We start from the raw sequence: 20,587 nt of genomic DNA, 5'->3' as shown, positions 1-20,587 counted from the left end.
GTGTTCCAGATACAAAAAGGAAAACATCATATAGACACAGGAAAAGAATAATATTTTGAAAGTCAAGTCAAACCCTGGAGGCTTTAAAAAAAACAAACAAAACTTGTTTCTCCCATGGTTGCCATGGTAAAGGAGAAAAGTAATACCACTGAGTTGATATTTTGTATGCCTTCCCCTTACAGCTGAAATTTCTGCTATATGTCAAAAGAAGGTAAGATTAAGTTGTTTGTGTGGTGGGACATGATTTGGTGTGTTTGTGCGTGACTTCATCTCATTAGCTGTGGTATATTTTTTACCATCTGAAATTTTTTTATTATATATCCATTACCTCATTTGTTGAAGGGGAATGAGGGTGATTTAGCAGTGAGATTTGTTTTGGCTCTGTTTGCTGCAGTTTAACTTTTGATTTTGAGGTCTTGATTTTAAGCAGTCTTAGGGAGTGTCTTCACAGCAGGGCTTAACTCAAAAATAAGCTATGCAAATTTAACTATGTCAATTGTGTAGCTTATTTCGAAATAGCTTATTTCGAGTTTTGTTTCTGTCTACACAGCACTTCATTCGAAATGGGGCACTCTTTCTCCAACTTCCCTTATTCCTCATACAATGAGGGTTACAGGAGTCAGAGTAAGAAGTCCTCTAGCTTGACAGTATTTTGACATTATGTCAAAATAACTGCCGGCTGTGTAGACACGGACTGTGTTATTTCAAAATAACGCTAGTTGCTGTGTAGACATAGCCTTATTGTTCAATTTATCTTATCAGTCTCTATACTACTTATAAAGAGAAGAATATGAACTACTAATTTAAAATCCTAGCATTTTGTATATTCTCGGTCACAATTCTGAAGTATTGAATTGGTCCTTAAGTAGGCATAATTATAGTTGGTGGATTTTTGCTTAAATAAAGATCAACTCACGCTTCAATATTGGACTGTCCACAGAGTACTGACAAACCAATCTGCTTGCAAAACATACTTGCAAAGTTATCTTAATAATTTAATAAATATGGATAGACATATTCAAGGTCTCATGTACTAAAGAAAATGTATACATTGAGCCAAAACCTCAATTGGTGTAAATTAGCATAGCTCAGTTGAAACCAATTTATATTTCACAAATTTTGAAAGTTACCTCTATTGAGTTGGAGAAAATTGGCATATTTCCACTGAAGTCAGTGAAGCTACATGGATTTATACCAGTTAAAGATCTGACTCAGTTATATATAACTTTCAAAAATTCTGAGCTATATTTGGGGAGTGATAATTTTGCAGGACACAAGTATCAAACAATCGACAATGAACTTTTCCTTTCTGTTTTTCTAGTTTGTTTCTATCACACTGCTACAATGAATAAGGGGAATGCTCTGAATCAGCATATAGGTGGTCCTAGAAATAAATGGGTACAGGTGAACTGAAAATTAAATTGCCCAAACCAATTTGTTGTTGGCTGAGGCACTGGTTTGGCCCATTACAGGCTGTGTCCAGATTCAAGGTTTTTTTTGAAAAAAGTAGCCTTTTTTCGAAAAAACTTCACCTGCATCTAGACTACAGCCGCGTTCTTTCTAAATTAAATCGAAAGAATGCGGCTTTTCTTTCGACGGCGGAAAACCTCATTTCACGAGGAAGAACGCCTTTTTTCGAAAGTGCTCTTTCGAAAAAAGGCGTTCTTGAATGCAAACAGGGCTTTTTCGAAAGAGAGCATCCAGACTGCCTGGGTGCTTTCTTTCGAAAAAGCGGCTTGCTTTTTCGAAAGTACTGCTTGCAGTCTAGACGCTCTTTTTCAAAAGAGGCTTTTTCGAAAGTATCTTTCGAAAAAGCCTGTTTCGAAAGAGGCTTGCAGTCTAGACGTAGCCACAGAGAAAGGATACTTACTACTATCCATGACATTCAGATCTAAGTCTACATGTATTTTTCCTTGAAGTTTAGTGATGCTTGGCTTCAAGGGTAGGCTGTGGACCCATCTCTAGTGAAATTTAAAAAATGCCAACATGTTAGCTTGGCTCTGTTATGTTGATTTTCATTCTTGTTTTCTGTTCCACTTACTGCCACGATAAAATCTGTTTGTTTCTAGAACTGTAGCTCACATGTCAGAAGGGCCGTCGTCACCTGCTTCTCAGCAGGCTGCTGTGGCCGCCATGGTAACAGGCCAGTGCGCTACTGCAAAAGATGCCATTCGAACCATCACAGCAGTGAAGTTGGGGCAGCAGCAGAGACCCACCTCTACCAGACGTCTCCTCCCCCAATCAATACACGAGAGTGTGGGGCTGAGGAACTAGTTTGTACAGTGGAAGCTGTGATCAGGTATGGAAGCAGACAAACATACAGGGTCAGATCCTAACCCTCACACCTGTATTTTCAAATCTTAGGCAAATCCCAGTGCCAGATTGTGATCCTAGTTTCACCAGCATAAACTAGTGTGACTGTACTGAAATCATCCTGGTGTAGCAAAGATGAGAATCCAGCCCGGGGACTTGTATGTGTATGTCTGAATGGCAGCATTTGGCCTTGAAAGCTAGGACTTTATCTAATTTCATTCGTTTTTTTACCCTTAAAGGACACTGTGCACAGAAGGGAAGCCATGTTAATCTCTATCTGCAAAAACAACAAGGATTCCTGTGGCATCTTAAAGACTAAAAGATTTATTTGGGCATAAGCTTTCATGGACAAAGATCCACTTCATCGCATGCACCTGACAAAGTGGGTCTTTGTCCACGAACGTTTATGCCCAAATAAATCTGTTAGTCTTTAAGGTGCCATAGGAATCCTCATTATTTTAGGGAGATGAATGAAGCTAGTGCTTTAACTTGAAGTAGTCACAGACCTGCTACCTACTTCCAGTACAGGAAGATTCCATCACTGGCCACATTCTTCTTGTTTTGCAGCTTGCTGAAAGAGGCAGAGTTCCATGCTGAGCAGAGGGAGTATGAACTCAACCGTAGGAGGCAGATGGGCCTCTCCTCCTCCCATCATTCTTTAGACAACACTGACTTTGATAACAAAGATGATGATAAGCATGACCAGCGCCTCTTGAGCCAGTTTGGAATCTGGTTCTTGGTAAGAGCTCTTGCTGTTTCTCCCTCTGCCCTCTCTCTACAGGGCCATCTGGCATATCACTGAGATCACACTTAATTCTTTTAGTTTAATTCAGTAGTTTACCAGGACAGGATTGATATAGTTAAATTGGTGCCATTTTTGTAATACAGATAAGCTCTAAGAACATAAGAACATAAAAATGGCCATACTGGTTCAGACAAAAGGTCCATCTAGCCCAGTATCCTGCCTGCTGACAGTGGCCAATACCAGATGCCCCAGAGGGAGGAAACACAACAGGTAATCCTCGTGTGATCCCTCTCCTGTCACCCATTTCCAGACAAACAGAGGCTGGGGCACCATTCTTACCCATCCTGTATAATAAGTAGGAATAAGATCCTCCAGAAAAGGGCTTTTTTCCGGAGGATCGGGGCCAGCGTAGACGCTCTTTTCCGGGTTTTCTAAAAGCCGGAAAAAAGCGGCGGACATTTTTATTTAAATGCCGTGGGGGATACTTAAATCCCCCGCGGCCCTATTACGACCTGTGAAATTAACATGCCCCTTTCGGAAAAGGGGCCAGTGTAGACGTAGCCTTGGGGTACGTCTACACTACAACGTTAATTCGAACTAACTTAGTTCGAATTAGTTAATTCGAACTAAGCTAATTCGAACTAACGCATCTAAACTAAAAAACTAGTTCGAATTAGCATTTTGCTAATTCGAACTAGCATGTCCACATTAAGTGGACCCTGAACCAGGCTTAAGGATGGCCGGAAGCAGTGCCGGCAGGGCATCAGAGGAGGACTTAGAGCGTGGAGATGCTGTCTCAGGCTAGCTGAGGGCTGCGCTTAAAGGGTCCCGACCCCCACCCCGGACAGACAGTTCTCAGGAGTGCCCCGCTTGCAAAGCAGTCCTGGCTTGGAGTGCCCGGAATACCCACACTGGGCACATCACAGCACTCGGCCATCAGCCCGGCTGCACTTGCCGCAGGCTGCCATCTGGGGAGAGTGGGCAATCGGGGGGCTGCAGGAGAGGTTCCACCCCAAAAGCCCACAGAGCCAGCCCAGTCCTCCCCATCGGGGGCGTGTACCCCATTCCTCCCTCACCTCCTTCCACTTACCCTTCCCTAGCCCCTTTTCTTGATGTACAAAATAAAGGACAATTGTGTTCAAAAATGGAATCTGTCTTTATTGAACAAAACTGGGGGAGACTGGGAAAAGGAGGTGGGAGAGGGGAAGAGAGAGGCTGGGAGAGGGGAGGGCAACTACAATGATCAGGGGTTGGAACAGGTCCCATATGAAGAGATGCTAAAGAGACTGGGACTTCTCAGCTTAGAAAAGAGGAGACGAAGGGGGGACAGGATAGAGGTCTCTAAAAGCAGGAGTGGGGTGGAGAGGGTGCATACAGAAAAGTTCTTCATTAGTTCCCATAAAGAAGGACTAGAGGACACCAAAGGAAAGGAATGGGTAGCAGGCTTCAAACTAATAACAGAAAGTTGTTCTTCACAAAGCAAAGAGCCAACCTGTGGAACTCCTTGCTGCAGGAGGCTGTGAAGGCTAGAACTAGAACAGAGTTTAAAGGGAAGTGAGATCAATTCATGGAGGTTGGGTCCATGGAGTGGTATTAGCCAGGGGGTAGGAGTGGTGTCCCTGCCCAAGGTTTGTGGAAGGCTGGAGAGGGATGGCATGAGACAAATGGCTTGGTCACTGTCTTCGGTCCATCCCCTCCAGGGTCCCTAGGGTTGGCCGCTGTCAGCAGACAGGCTACTGGGCTAGATGGACCTTTGGTCTGACCCAGTACGGCCATTGTAAGCTCAGGGCTCAGGGTCGGGGGTCTCAGTGGACCACCTTGATTTTCATGCACACCTGCTCCTGGGTGGCCAGGCTGGCAGTTCTCCTGCCCTAAATGGCCACTTTCCTGTGCCTAGTGCGGAGGTCGCGGACGAGATCCACGATGTCCGCACTAGACCAGGCGGGTGCCCCCCCTCTTGCGGTCCCGGGCAAGCTCCCAGGAGCCGCCAGCCTGGTCCAGGGAAGAGGGGGAGGGCTGGGGGGCATTGGGTGGCTGGCTCGAGCCGTGCCAGGTACAGGGTCTGCTGGCTGGGTGCTGGCAGGCTTGCACCTGGCACGGGCACCATAGCCAGCCCGTGCCCCTTTAAGGGGTCGCGGACGAGGTCCACGATGTCCGCACTAGCCCAGGTGGGTGCCCGCCTCTTGCGGTCCCGGGCAAGCACCCGGGAGCCGCCAGCCTGGTCCCGGGAAGAGGGGGCATCGGGTGGGTGGCTCGATCCGTGCCAGGTGCAGGGTCTGCTGGCTGGGTGCTGGCAGGCTTGCACCTGGCACGGGCACCGTAGCCAGCCTGTGCCCCTTTAAGGAGTCCGGGGCTGGGAGGGGGGCAGACGAGTTTCCCTGGTGTTGCCCAGAGTGGCCACCAGGGAAACCTGGGGAGGACTAGCCTCCCACTAGTTCGAATTAAGGGGCTACACAGCCCTTAATTCGAACTAGTAAGTTCGAACTAGGCTTAATCCTCGTGGAATGAGGATTACCTAGTTCGAACTAAGCGCTCCGTTAGTTCGAATTAAATTCGAACTAACGGAGCGCTAGTGTAGCGCCTATGAAAGTTAGTTTGAATTAATGGATGTTAGTTCAAACTAACTTTGTAGTGTAGACATACCCTTATAGAGAATGATACCATCCCCTCTCCACCAGCAGCAGTTACCACAGTCTCTTGGGATACACTGAAAATTATTTTTTTTGCTGTTTTCCAGGTGAGCCTTTGTACTCCCAGTGAAAATACTCCCACAGAGAGCTTAGCTCGACTGGTTAGTATGGTCTTCCAGTGGTTTCATTCCACAGCTTATATGATGGATGATGAAGTTGGTAGCTTGGTGGAAAAACTCAAACCTCAGTTTGTCACCAAATGGCTGAAGACAGTTTGTGATGTTCGATTTGATGTCATGGTTATGTGCCTACTTCCTAAACCAATGGAGTTTGCCAGGGTAAGAACATTTTCTGTACTTTGTCTAGATGTTCTATAAAAGCTCAGTCTTACTGTGTCATATTTAGAAACTTTAAGGAACAAATTCTGCCTCCAAATCAAGAAATACAAACCCAGATCCATAATGGTGTTTAGGCCCCTGTCTGAAACAGAGTGCTCTGCTCACTACAGGATGGTGCCCTCTCCTGGCTATTCTGGGGATTAGCTTTGTATAGCCAACAACCCTTCTTATGGGTGTATCCTATTTCTCTGTTTCTTGCTCTTGGTCTGCAACTCTTCTCCCACTTCAGGAGCTGCAGTTACCTCTTCATGACTCAGTCCTCCAGTCAGGTCATTCAACATTCCTTCTTTCTGGGGCTGTGGACCAAAATCCCTGCTCACAAGCAGTTTTAGGCAGTCCTCCCATTAACTGTCCCAGATACCACTACCTCAGTGGCTGATGGGGAACCTTGGCTCATTCTCTACTCCAGTTCAGGGACCCTCTAAATACCAGCCAGCAGTTGGTTCCCTCCTGCACCTTGCTGCCTTTCCCTGATTCTCTTCCTTATGCCCTGGCTGTACCTACTCTTCTGGGCAGAGGCAATGCATGGGGAGTGTACATGGGACCAAATGCACCCCTAAGGCAGGAGTCCGGCCAGTAGCTGGCAGGGGGTTTAGCAGGCTGGAGGGCAGGCACAAGCAGCCGGAGTCCATACTGTGCCCCCACTGCACTCACCAGCAGCGGGGAAGACACAGGCGAGGCAGCACCAGCTGTGCCACTCCAGGGGAGGGGCGAGACTGCCCCAGCATTTCTTAGAGCAGCCCTGTGTGAGCTGGAGCCACCTTCTTGCTCCATCGCTGCCACCACTGCCGGTAAGTTCGGTGGTGGGGTTACAGCACGGACTCATAGGGGGACTAGTGGGGCTTTGGGGTCATGCCGGCAGCAGGAGACCGTGCTGCCGTTCCTCCCCCCCCCCAGCCAGTGCTGGCTATGTGGCCCTCTAGTCCCTCGGGCCACCTGGGCAAGGACAGGGAGAAATGGGGTTTGGGATGGAAAGGGATTGTAGGGATTGTTACAGCTCTTCCCTGCACTGGGGGTGGGGCACTGAAGCTCAGCGTCAGTACGGGGTAGGTGTTATATTCTGGCCTTGAGAGCTATAGAACTAAAGAGAGGGAAAGGAATGTAAGCCTCAGAGATGGAGAAGAGTGGGATGGATGATCTCTGTATAAGAGGGAAAGTGTAGAGACTTGTTTGAGAGCTAAAGAGGAGAGTTATAACCTGAACCTCAGAGCTGTAATAAGAATGTATGGTAGAGGGCCTTTGCTGGCATTGGATACATGTCCTATTAAGATTTAGTGGTAATCTGCCCCTTTGTAACATTTAGGGCAGCATTAGCAACTTGCTGGAAGTGCAAAGGCTGAATGAATCATAAACATAGACAACCATGATATTAGCTGTCAGAAATGAACTGAAATAGTTTGTTGGTTGATGTTTAATGCTGCCCAAATGTTACAAAGGGGCAGATTATGACTAAATCTTAATGGGACATGGTCTGTGGGTGGGGAAGCAAGGAAAGTATCCTGGCCCTGCCCCTTGCTCTTGAGGCCCCGCCCCTTCCGGGCACTTCAAAACATTTCTGAAGTGGCCCCCGGTAAAAAATTATTGCCCACCCCTGAACTAGAGTTTTTCTCTTTTTCTCTTTCTGTTTGTCCCAGTGACTTCAGTACTGTGGCTAAATACTTAAATAGCCATTGGGCCATCTAGGGAGAACTGTATTTAAATCTTCTGCTGCACTTTGGTTGTTCCTGGAGCATATGAAAAACAAACTCCAAAAAACAAAACAAACCATGTAGCCCCCATGGCTGAATCTGGAATCGACACTGAACTATACTATTGATCATTCACAATGATTTAATGTCTGTAAGGTGCCATGCAAAAATATGATTCAATATAAATAACAAATGCAAGAAGAAGAATAGCAGCTAATAAATACTGTTTCTGAAAATGCCCTCAGGTTGGTGGCTATTGGGACAAATCCTGTAGCACTGTGACACAATTAAAGGAAGGTCTGAATCGCATCCTCTGCCTGATTCCATACAATATAATAAACCAGCCAGTGTGGGAATGTATTATGCCAGAATGGCTTGAAGCCATTAGAACAGAAGTGCCTGATAATCAACTGAAAGAGTTCAGGGAAGTATTAAGGTAAGTAAGTGGGTACCTGAGCCATTACAACGGTGAGTATATTAATCAACAAGGGTTTTAGCACAATACATTGATGATGTTGAATACAAATGCCTTTCAGAACTGCCACGTTCATATGTGATATAAGATACAGTGATGAGATGCAGCTGTATCATTAATAAATTAAAGTTGGACCTAAACTGGAACCAAAGTTCCTCACATTTTGGGAAAGTTTCAGTCTAATTGGATCTGTATCATGATCCAAACATAGGGCAAGTTTGACCTTTGCCCTGAGTGGACAACATGCCCAGTGGGTTCCAGCACAAGAGAGAGTGATCTCCAGGGAAGTACTACTCCTCCCATACAGGTGGGCCTGGAGTAGGCATACAGGGTTAGGGAATGGGCAGAGCCCTAGCTCTTGCTCCCCAGCACAGCTAGTGAGGTGTTAATAATATTTAGTTGTGATTGGTATAAATGTTCATGCACAGTCTACTACAGCGGTGGGCAGTAATCAGCCGGTGGGCCAGAGGTGGTTCACTAGTTAGCCGCTGGTGGGCCGCTGGCACTTAATTTACCTGCGCTTCCATAGGTACAGCTGCTTGATGCTCCCGTTGGCTACAGTTTGCCATTCCCGGCCAATGAGAGCTCCGGGAAGCAGTGTCCCAGTCTGCGCTACTTCCTGCTGCTCCCCTTGGTTGGCAACAGCAATCCATAGCAAATGGAACCTTCCAATAGCCATACCTGTGGAAGTACAGGTAAATAAAGTACCAATGGCCTGCCTGGGGCTAACCTTGGCAAGCTGCATCTGGCTTATTGCCCACCCCGATCTACTGTGTGGTACACATATCAGCAAACCAGTGAGCATATATCTTTGTTCTTCTTTGCAGCAAAATGTTTGATATTGAGCTTTGCCCACTCCCTTTTTCAATGGAGGAGATGTTTGGATTCATTAGTTGTCGATTCACGGGATATCCTTCCTCCGTGCAAGAGCAAGCTTTGCTCTGGTTGCATGTAAGTGACTATTACAGAGGGGTCAAGCTGAAGCAGCTTACTGGGACTGTAAGAAGAAATGGGTGAAATGGTTCAGACATAAAAGAGCTATCTTGAACTTTCACTCATCTCTGAGTCAAATCTTAAGGGTCAGGAGGCCTTTATCCTCTTCACTTATCTCCAGGGCAAGCAGATAGTTAGCTCACTTGTCTATAAGGGAGGCTAGAAGTCATGCTCCTATCACAGGCAGTAGGTCTGCCTTTTGGTGGAAGGCTAGAAGTCCATTTTCCTTTTGGCTGTAGATTGTATCTTGAGGGTAGGTCCCGTACTCCTTCCTTTTCCCCAGCTATGCTCTAGGGTCTGCACCTAATTTGCTTCATAGATTTTTTAAATACCTGGCAATGTTTTCATGATGATCTAAGGATCCCTTAATTACGTGAATGACCAGTCTTTTGTTATTCTTAATCACCCGCCTCCCTTTTTTATGACAAACTCCCTACCCCAAAGGCAAAGCTGCAAGTGCTCAAACTCTATTGCAGTTTAAGAGTGGCCTTTGAAGCCAGGGCATGCAGCTTTAAGCAGACCTCAAGTATGAAATCCAGGGATTCAGACATGGTATCTTGCCACACAAGTGCATGTGGCTGTGTTTTAGCAAATCAGAATGCTGGCTTGCACAAGTGTCAGTGGGATGACAAAAGAGGTGAGTAACTAAGCGCTTCCAGAAATTGTAGTGGAGTAAAAAGTACAATATTTTCAAAAAAAGCTACTTGAGTAAAAGTCAAAGTATCACAAAAATAAGTTACTTGAATAAAGTCCAAATACCGAAAAAATGTACTTGAGTCGTGTAACGAAGTATTTCTACTTAGTTGCTTTCCACCTCTGATAAATAGTATTAGTAGTATCATCTAGTGAACAATTCATGCTAGATTGTTGTGTGATTTTTGCTTCATACAAACATCTTGTGGAACTCCCTCCCCCCCTTCACATTGTAATGTTTGTGAGTAAAAGGGGCCTTGAATACCAATAAAGAGAGCAGTCAGGTTTCAGTTGCATGCATGTTGAAAACTGTTCTATGCTGTACTCAGCTCTGCTTGGCTCTGATTCAGCCAACTACTTAGGCATATGCCTAACTTTAAGCATGAGTAGTCCCATTGACTTGATCAAACTACTCATGTGATTGAAGTTAGGCACATTTATAAGTTATGGACTTAGTTGAAGTGGGTTTTATGTGGTTAAAGCATTTATAAAGGTAGTTAGTATTTTTGGTCTGAGCTGAAAACTCACGTTTTTGTATTTTTCTCTCTTTAGGTGTTATCTGAGTTAGACATTGTGGTTCCTCTTCAGCTACTGATCAGTATGTTTTCCGATGGAGTTAATTCTGTCAAAGAATTAGCAAATCAAAGAAAATCAAGAGTCAGTGAACTGGCAGGGAATCTTGGAGCGCGAAGGGTAGTATCTTTCATCTTGTTTTTTCTTTTTTCTCCTTACAATGGTTTTCCTTTTAATTTGCATATAAAGATTTAAAAACTCACTGCCAGACTTGAGTGCAAATAAAGTACAGATTTTGAGAGTGATAAAGATCAACATAGTTTGAGTTAATGTCCGCCTCCCCTTTGATCAGTTTTAATTTAGAAATTAATATTTGATAGCTGTGTTGTAATTAGAGTGTAATTGTGAAATCTCTTTGAGTGAATTGTTTCACTTGGTGTATGGAATCTATATAATAGCTAAGCTTTGGTATTTATTTTGTGTTGTTAACTTTTCAAATACTTTTCAATTTCCTTATCTTCTGTCCACTATCAATTAGCAATTAATTATGGACATCTAAGTTACTCAGGATAGTGATAGAAATGTAGCCGTGTTAGTCTGGTGTAGCTGACAGACATTTACCTTCCCCATCTTCCCCTGCATTCCCCTTCTGTTCTGAAATTTGATTTGTCCTTTTCATATGTGTTCTTTTTTTTAATTGTATCCTTTGGTATATAGGGTTGTGACTATTTTCTTCCACTATTTGATCTGAGGAAGTGGGTCTGGCCCACGAAAGCTCATCATCTAATAAACTATCTTGTTAGTCTTTAAAGTGCTACATAGTCATGTATTTAGTTACTCAGGGTGAGCTTTCATATTCTTGTCGCACATGTTTGGTAGGACGTAGGCACTTGTGGTAATGACTGAGCAGAAATAGTTTCCTTGTCCCTCAATTTTTTCCTTCTATTTCATCTAATCTGCCTGTACACTACACACTATTTGCCTCTGATGGAAGATGAGGGAAGCAGCTTCCTTTGACTTATTGCTAAGTTAACACTTTGTCCAGTAGGCAAGCCTGTTCAGAGGCTTTTTTGAGTGGGAGAGCTTTTCTGGTGCTGACACTTCAGTAACTGGAGTTAAATCCCATCCTGTTTCAATTTCTCTCCTCTAGTCCTGAAAGTGTTTATGTGCTGGTAATATGTCAACAGACACCATAGCATCTGAATCTCTAGGCTATCTGCAGTACAAATCAAATGACCAGTTTGTAGCAGCACAAACTCAAAGTGGCCTATATTTAACTCATGTGACCAGCAGCAATAGATCAGACATTTGAGTGAATCCTTCTTTAACAGCGCCTCCATTGGAAATGGATTCCTCTGTTTCACTGGGGCTTCCAAAATGAATTCACTGGTCTTAAACAGAGAAAATGTGAAAAGTAAAGCAAACATATTTATTGAAACCTGGGCAAAAATTCTGAAAATCCATTAATATTTCTTTTCTAAAACGTGAGCTACGTCTAGACTGGCATGATTTTCCGCAAATGCTTTTAACAGAAAAGTTTTCTGTTAAGAGCATTTGCGGAAAACAGTGTCTAGATTGGAATGGACGCTTTTCTGTAAAAGCACTTTTTGCAGAAAAGCATCCGTTCCAATCTAGACGCACTTTTCCGCAAAAAAGCCCCGATCACCATTTTCGCGATCGGGGCTTTTTTGCGCAAAACAAATCTGAGCTGTCTACACTGGCCCTTTTGCACAAAAGCTTTGCGCAAAAGGACTTTTGCCCGAATGGGAGCAGCATAGTATTTCCGCAAGAAGCACTGATTTCAGACAGTAGGAAGTCAGTGTTCTTGCGGAAATTCAAGCAGCCAGTATAGACAGCTGGCAAGTTTTGCTTTTGCCGTGCTGTGTCCTATGTAAAAGAAACACAAGCATGTGCCATTAATAATGATCAGTGGAAGAATGTTCTCTTCCTTTCATCAGCCTTATGAATTTTGCTCTTTGTGACTCCAAACTTTAGAGTTTATCCTCTGATGTTTCCTCTCTTGACATCACTTCCTTACCTTCATGTTTTTGCCACTCTTCAGTTATTTTTAGTTGAATTACAGATACACAATGGATGATTCTGCAATTACTTTGCTTGCAATGTTTGTGGAAGCAGTGAGTGTTTGTTGGTGCTGCAGGTGAAGTAAAATGTTTCTTTCACATTTTAGCACACATATATTGGGCCCAATTCTACAGGAGAGGTACAAAAATGTATGTAAACTAAAGCCACTTGTTAAAATGTGTTCAGGCTTTAAAATTCCAAATTTCAAATCTGTGGAGCAGAAGAAGGTAGGCTGGCTCCCACGGGCATACTGAATATTCAGGAGAGAACAACGTGATTATCACTCCAGGAGCCTGACTCAGAGGCAAACAGGTACACTGTTAAATAACACAACACATAGCACATGTGACAGTGAGGCAGTTTAAACTCAAAAGGGCAGATCCTCTGCTCCACTGATGGTGCAACGGTGCTAAAAAATGCCCAAAGTAGGCAGAATCCCTGGGTAGTAGAGGAATCCTCATCTGTTGTAGCATTGACATTGCAGACAGCCAGGCCAGCAGATGGGGAGGGAGGAGAAGGGGGCAATTGTCCCGGGGCCCTGCGAATCAAAGAGGCCCAGGGCTCTCCGCCATCTCCGTTGCTACTGCAGCAGTGGTGGCGGTTGGAGACCTGGGCCCTTTATATCATTGCCTGATGTGCTCCTAGTGGCTCTGAGAGTTGTGGGTGGGTATGCCACACTCTAATCAGTGTGGAGGGCTGGGTTTCCTGACCCCACCTGTTCTGCTCGAGGCCAGCCTATTCTGGGAGCACAGAGGCAGGACCCCCACCCCACCTTGCAGAGGGGCTCTGCAGAGGCTGTCGGTGCTCACTGCAGAACACCATACTAAGAAACACATAGTTTGACTACAGTGTATTTCAGACAATAGTTGGCCTAAAAGTAGATAAATGTGGGGTCTGATAGTAATCTTCCCTGCAACACCATGAGAGTCTTCTGTATTTTGCTGGGTGCGATGTGGAGTGCTTATCATGATGTAGGTGTAAGTTTCCTTTGTCTGTGTTGCTTTATTTTATGTCCTCTTGCTAGTTGCTTTTCAGCTATCTGACACATCTAGGGATCACCTTAGTTGATTATTTTCTTGATAGACTCTTTTTCATCATCCACTTGCTGCCTTTCAGAGCATTTGTAGGGTAGATTCCTTTTGCCCTATCATGGAATGTCACATTCTATTTGGGCTGCTTTATCACCTGCATTCATTTTCTGGCTGGCTTACAGTAGGAGGCCAAATTCCTCTCTGGTGTAATTTCACTGAAATCAGTGGCGTTACACCAAGCATTAATTTGAACTCGACTGTCTTGCATACACCAGTGCAGAGTTTGACTCGCTGTGTTTACAATATGTTTTAACATTGATGACATTAAGAACCAGTTGAAAATGTCCATGAAACAGCACTATCAGAGAACAGTAAAGCAGTTTCACTCCTTTTCTTTTGTATCATACTAGCTAATGCCCAAATGTTTAAAGTTGACCTGGGAGCATCCATTTTTTTTGTTTCTTTAGGTGAGTGTTGCCTCCGATCCTGGGCGCAGGGTTCAGCACAGTATGCTGAGTCCTTTCCCAAGTCCTTTCCAGAGCCCATTTCGCAGCCCTATGCGCAGTCCTTTCCGCAGCCCTTTCAAGAACTTTGGACACCCTGGAGGGAGGACAATAGACTTTGACTGTGATGATGATGAAATGAATCTGAATTGCTTCATACTGATGTTTGATCTCATCCTGAAACAGGTATCAGCAGATGAAGAATATCTATGAAAAACTGATGTAAAAATACATTTCACAATACTTGAAATCCACTTATGTTTTTCTGAATTACCTAAAAGGAAATTAACTATTCACATGTTTAGATGATCAGAATAGGCAAAAGATATGAAAAATATGTGGATCTAAACCACATAATCATGTTATGGGACTTGTTTCAATTTACAGCTAAGTGCAGAATTTTGCTGATTTAACTGAACCTGTGATTTTAAAACCAATTTAGCTAAACTGGTACAAAAGGCATGATGGATGCTTGTTTTGCTTTAAACAAGGTTTTTTTAAAATTTACTTTAAGCCAGAGTTAGCACATGTCTGTACGAGAAAGTTGCACAGGTTTAATTTCAGTATAATTTTAAATCGCTTTAGTTAAATTGATGGAAGCTCTTTGTGAACAAGTTGTTGAATAGATTAGGCTGAATCAGAATAAGGCACATTTAAACCAGAATAATAGTGTTCACATCGTTAAAATCAATACAAACTTCTAAGTGCCTTAACAGGCATGGAGAACATTAGGGCTGGAGGCTGAACACAGTTCATCAGGGTTAGCCTCTGGTGGGCTGCCAGACACTTTGTTTACCCGAGTGTCCGCAGGTGTGGCCGCTTGCAGCTCCCATTCATTGTGGTTTGCCACTCTTGGCCAAGGGGAGCTGCATGATGTAACATGAGCCAGGCCCTGCTTCCTGCAGCTCCCATAGACCTGCAATGGTGAACTATGGCCACTAGGAGCTGCGAGCAGTTGTACCTATGGACACTCAAGTAAACAGAGCATCTCGCATTGGCTACGTCTGGCTGCTGTGCTGGAGATTCCCTGTCCCTGCTTTATAAACTAATTTAAGGACACATCTACATTAAAAAGTTAGGTTGACCCAGCTAAGTCTCCCAGGGCTGTGAAAAAAACACAGCCCTGAGGGAGCTCATGGAAGAATTCTGCCTCTGGGGAGGTGGATTGATTATGGCACCAGAAGAACCCCTTCCATAGCTTTAGTGAGTGTCTACACTAAAATGCTACCTAGAGCAGGGCAGCTCCCTTGTTTTTAAATGTAGACACTTCTGTAGGTAGACAAGTTCTTAAGAATAGAAATAAATAAGACTGAAGTAAACCACTTTTCAATTAAAATAAGCATGTCCATACATAGATTTTCAGTGGTTTAACAAATTGTATTTGATTGAAGTGGCTGAACTATTTGCAAATGTATGTGTTAAAAACCCCATAAGATATATTTTTGCTAAAGCCATGTCTCTAGTAGATGTCTCTAGTAGAGACCTTAGAGTAGCACAACTGTAACAATGCAGCTGTAAGATTTTCTGTGTAGCTGCTCTGTGCCAACAGGAGAGATTTCTCTCATTGATGTAATTAAACCACCCTTAACGAGTGGTAGTGGCTAAGTCAGCAGGAAAGTCTCGGAAACATAGCGCTGTCCACATCGTTGCTTGTGTCTGTGTAACTTATATTGCTCAGGGTTTTTTCACACCCCCGAGCAACATAAGTTATATTGAGAAAAGTGCTAGTGTAGATATAGACTAGAATAAAGGTGTGTGTTTAACTTGAGTTATCTAACATGAGGTAGGATCTTAGTGAAGGCAGTGTGTAGTTTTCCTGTGAGTTAACAAGTGAAGTTAAAGACTGGGCTGCTAGCTCAGGTGCGAACTACAAATTGCCTTGTCTTCAGCTAAGGTTTTACCTCATGTTGGTTAGGAATACATCTCTTTTCCTAGTGAAGATACCTCCTTAATGTGGATGCCTTCATCCAATGTTTAGGTTTATTACCAGTGAATCCCTTATGTTAAATTGTGTGAAATTCTGAGCTCCTACCTTTTAATATAGAATTTACCAAATAAAGATTAGGAACCGCAATAAAGATAAAGTGTAGTCAATGTCTTTCTCATTCTTGTTTTTTTGTACCATATAGTGTTTTATTTCATTTAAGTCATTTTTTATAATGGTCTCCATTCTGTTTCAGAATAGCTAATTAATTAAGATGATAGGCTGAAAATGGCATATCCCAGTGCAGTACTCTCTAGATATAACTCCAAAGGTTCAGAAATGGCCGTTAGTTTTTGAGTGCTTGCATAGCCCTATTAGCAGCTGATTTGTAGATGATCAGCTGCTTCAAAAATCAGGCTCAGATTTCTGATTCCAGCCTCTGCTGAAGTCCCTTTGTGCTACTCAAGTGATGCAGAGAAGACATAAAATTGTGGCTGCTGCTGGCTGGAGGAGTCACATGACAGGATAGAGTTGTCATATAAAGCTCTGTACAATCTGTGGTCACAGCCACCGATTTAGGGAGCATGTCGGGAGTGTGGCAGGAAAAAGGAGGTGAGGAGAGCACAGCTTTGCTCTGACAATCTTAAGCTGGAATAATGGCCCCTGCAGTCTATTACCAACTGGGATAAATGAAAGGAGCCAAGACGCTGGTCTAACTGTGCTGTGAGCCTAACTGAACCCTGCAAACTCAGGGGAAAGCACAAAGTTAATGTAAAGCCATCTCTACCCTCAAGTCCTGCACCAAACGTATCTCTACTGGACCTTACGATATGGCTAGCACTAAGATTTACTTATGTAGATTACCTTTTTCTATTCAAATTAATAAGAACTGGACATGCAAATCCTCTTTGTGGCTATGCAAATCCTATCCAAAGTTGGACACCTAGAAATCCGTGGCCACTTTTGAAACAGTGAGCCAAGCTACATGTCATAATCCTCTCTGTATAGTTTATTTAATATTGGCTGTAATGTGAGAATTAGAAGACTAGGAAGAGCACTGATCATTAATCAAATAATTAATTCCTTACCATTCTATCATTGATTTTCAGATGGAACTCCAAGATGATGGCATCACCTTGGGTTTGGAGAACAGTCTCTCGAAGGATATAATTTCCATCATAAACAATGTGTTTCAGGCACCGTGGGGTGGCTCTCATACCTGCCAGAAAGATGAAAAAGTAGTGGAATGTAACCTGTGCCAGTCTAGCATTCTCTGTTACCAGTTGGCTTGTGAGCTGCTAGAGCGACTTGCTCCAAAAGAAGAAATCAGGCTAGTGGTAAGTAGTGAAAGAAAAGGCTTATGTAATTAAATAACAAATTATGAAAATTCCCGAAGACTCCTGTTTGAATTAGCCTGACATAAGGAAGTAAACTGCATTGATCTTATGCATACAAGAATTCTATAGCAAAATTCCCATTGCTTTGCCAGAACTTAAAGGCTTGGATGGGAGACTTTCAAGGCACACTATATAGCGATGATATGAATATAATAAGGAGGCACCCTTCCTTCTATATCAGCATTGATTCAGTCTAGTGTTGGCAGGGCTCAGCTGTTGGAGGTGATGTGTTTCAGATGAAAAAGGATGACTAGTAAATTTGGGTGATTTTATTTTCAAATGCCTGGCTAGAGACTCCTTGAAAGGGCCTGGTGTTTAGAAAATCACATCCCTCTAAACTGTTTTAGGTTGGGCACCCCATATTACGTGTCACTTTTAACTATAGTGATTATTAAAGATCCTTGATTACATTTCATGAGAGTCGTTCACTTGAATGCCCAAGTTTGGAAATGTTAACGTTACCATACCGAAGTGTACATGTATACAGTCCATTCGTGTTCAGCTTGGGCCCTGTTTATGTATGCCAGATTTAGCTTAAAGATCAGGATTGGGCCTAGTGTACATCAAGAAATGAATTTAATTCCTCATTTTCCCCGAGGATGATTATACTGACTTCCTTTGTAAACTGCTTTGAGATTTACTGATGAGAGAGGCTAAATAAGAGCTAGGTATAGTCATTATTATGTTCTTATAGGAGCCCACAGACAACCTTGAGGATAGTCTTCTGTATACTAGACCTGAGTTTATCATAGGAACTGAAGGTGAAGAGGAAGATAAATCTGCAACAAAACATGGAGAAAACCCAGGAAATCATACAGAGACAACAGAAAATGCAGGTAAGTTAGGGGGACAGTTGAACTAGATGTTAAATCAAGCATTGATTTAGATTTGTTCCTTAAATCATGCAAAGATTTTCAGTAGTCCTGCAAGTCCAACAGCACAGGATTGATAGTTTTTTCATGCACTTAATACTTTTTAAATTTGTTCATTCTGTGGGAAAGTTGTGTTCCTGTTATACACAAAAATCATTTAAAAACCCATTTTTTTGATCAGGTAGTAAAATGTTATGGGTCATATTAATACCTGATATAATTCTATTGGCTACAGTAGAGATGCAACTGAGGGTATGTCTACACTGCATTCCTCTTTTGAGAGAGGAATGCAAATGCAGCTGAGCGAAATTGCAAAGGAAGCACAGATTTGAATTTTCTGCGCTTCATTTGCATAATCACGTCTGGGTGCTATTTTGAAATAGCGCTCGGACATGATTATGCAAATGAAGTGCGGGAAATTCAAACCATGCTTCTTTTGCAATTTCGCTCAGCTGAATTTGCATTTCTCTCTCGAAAGAGGAATGCAGTGTAGACATACCCTGAGATGCATTTGCCCTGTGCAGCAATCTCACCATCCCTTGGTTTATTTTTTAGTTTAATTCCCAAACAGCAAAAGAGGTAATATATTAATGACTCTCATGTAACTTAATTTTAGCAGCAATAAAAAATGACACTGAAAGAAAATTCTGTTACCAGCAACTTCCAGTTACCTTGAAGCTCATATACACTATATTGCAGGTACAGTGGTTTACTTTTTATATACAATTTGATTTAATGTTATCCCTGCTTTGACATTAACATTAATTATGAATTGTTTGCACAGGAAATGGCTAGATTTGAAGAGCCAGACATTCTTTTTAACATGCTGAACTGTCTGAAGATTCTCTGTCTTCATGGGGAGTGTTTGTACATTGCAAGAAAGGACCATCCACAGTTCTTAGCTTACATTCAAGATCATATGTTGATTGCAAGGTATGCTTTTAACCCAGGAATTGTTATTTTTGTCTATATTAGAATACTCTTTCTAAATTTCATTCAGGATCAGAGGTCTGTTGTACTAGGCATTGTGCACAGTGAGACACAGCTGCTACTTCAAAGATCTTACAGTTTAAATAGACAAGATAGACAAAGGGTGGGAAGGGAAGCAGAGGCATAGAAAATTGAAGTGACTCGTCCAAGATCATTCATTGGGGCCATCTCACAGCGGAGAACAGAAACCATGTATCCTAACTTTCAGTCCAGTGCTCCATTTTTTAGATACTCTGTCTCCTTGGCAGCAGTACAGGATTAATCTTAAATTGTTAAATCTTCAGAGCTTTCCTGGGTTTTTTTATTTGTTTGTAAGGCACCACGTGCACTTGTGGTACTGAGTAAATAATGATAATAATAAGAAGGGTGGCACAGTATCTCTATTCTCAAGAGTGTATATGGCAATGTTTATATTAGACATTAACTAGAGCTGATAGAAAATCAGCAAATTCTGGTATTTTGACATTTTGTTTTTGTCTATATTATACAAATTATTATATTATTATTATACAAATTATTATTATTATTATACAGCTAAATTATACAGTCTATTTTAGCTGTATAAAATAAAAGATGTTGTAGTCATCATGGATAATCTGAAAATATCTGCTGAATGAACAGTTGCAGTCAATAAATCTAATAGAATGTTAGGAACCATTAGGAAAGAGATAGATAATAAGACAGAAAATACCATAATGTTGCTATATAAATCCATGGTACATCCACTGTTTAAATACTATGTGCAATTCTGGTCACCCCATTAAAAAAAAAAATTAGGATTGTAAAAGGTACAGAGAAGGGCAATGAAAATGATCAAAGGCATGGAACAGTTTTCCTATAAGGAAAGATTTTAAAAAACAGGACTGTTCCACTTAGAAAATGAGAAGACGGGGTGCAGATGCATGATGGAGGTCTATAAAATCATACACGGTATGGTAAAAATGATGAAGGCAGTATTATTTACCCTTCATGTAACATAGGAGCCTAGAGCCCAGGATCACCCAGGGTATGTCTACACTACCCCGCTAGTTCGAACTAGCGGGGTAATGTAGGCATAACACACTTGCAAATGAAGCCCGGGATTTGAATTTCCCGGGCTACATTTGCATATGCCGGGCGCCGCCATTTTTAAATCCCGGCTGGTTCGAACCCCGTGCCGCGCGGCTACATGCGGCACGAACTAGGTAGTTCGGACTAGGCTTCCTAGTTCGAACTACCGGTACTCCTCATTCCACGAGGAGTAACGGTAGTTCGAACTAGGAAGCCTAGTCTGAACTACCTAGTTCGTGCTGCGTGTAGCCGCGCGGCACGGGGTTCAAACCAGCCGGGATTTAAAAATG

The 20,587-nt window shown here is 42.8% G+C and overlaps 1 protein-coding gene across 15 annotated transcripts in view; it reads left to right on the top strand.

The window, feature by feature from the left end:
• Positions 1-20,587, top strand: part of UNC79 (unc-79 subunit of NALCN channel complex) — a 170,733-nt gene that overhangs the window by 47,727 nt on the left and 102,419 nt on the right. For 10 of the 15 annotated variants that reach the window (XM_075926676.1, XM_075926673.1, XM_014578879.3 and 7 more), the window contains 12 exons: positions 183-211; positions 2,070-2,299; positions 2,881-3,052; positions 5,796-6,026; positions 8,020-8,210; positions 9,077-9,200; positions 10,488-10,628; positions 14,029-14,250; positions 17,098-17,325; positions 18,080-18,221; positions 18,874-18,956; positions 19,042-19,190. In XM_075926676.1, the coding sequence (XP_075782791.1) occupies positions 183-211; positions 2,070-2,299; positions 2,881-3,052; positions 5,796-6,026; positions 8,020-8,210; positions 9,077-9,200; positions 10,488-10,628; positions 14,029-14,250; positions 17,098-17,325; positions 18,080-18,221; positions 18,874-18,956; positions 19,042-19,190 (1,942 nt within the window). The remainder of the gene's footprint in view (positions 1-182; positions 212-2,069; positions 2,300-2,880; positions 3,053-5,795; positions 6,027-8,019; positions 8,211-9,076; positions 9,201-10,487; positions 10,629-14,028; positions 14,251-17,097; positions 17,326-18,079; positions 18,222-18,873; positions 18,957-19,041; positions 19,191-20,587) is intronic. The other 5 variants (XM_075926674.1, XM_075926675.1, XM_025189926.2 and 2 more) reach the window with 2 other exon arrangements.

The sequence above is a fragment of the Pelodiscus sinensis genome, chromosome 4, assembly GCF_049634645.1.
Source record: "Pelodiscus sinensis isolate JC-2024 chromosome 4, ASM4963464v1, whole genome shotgun sequence".
Lineage (NCBI taxonomy): Eukaryota > Metazoa > Chordata > Testudines > Trionychidae > Pelodiscus > Pelodiscus sinensis.
The sequence above is the reverse complement of the archived record's forward strand: the minus strand, read 5'-3'. Positions and strand labels throughout refer to the sequence as shown.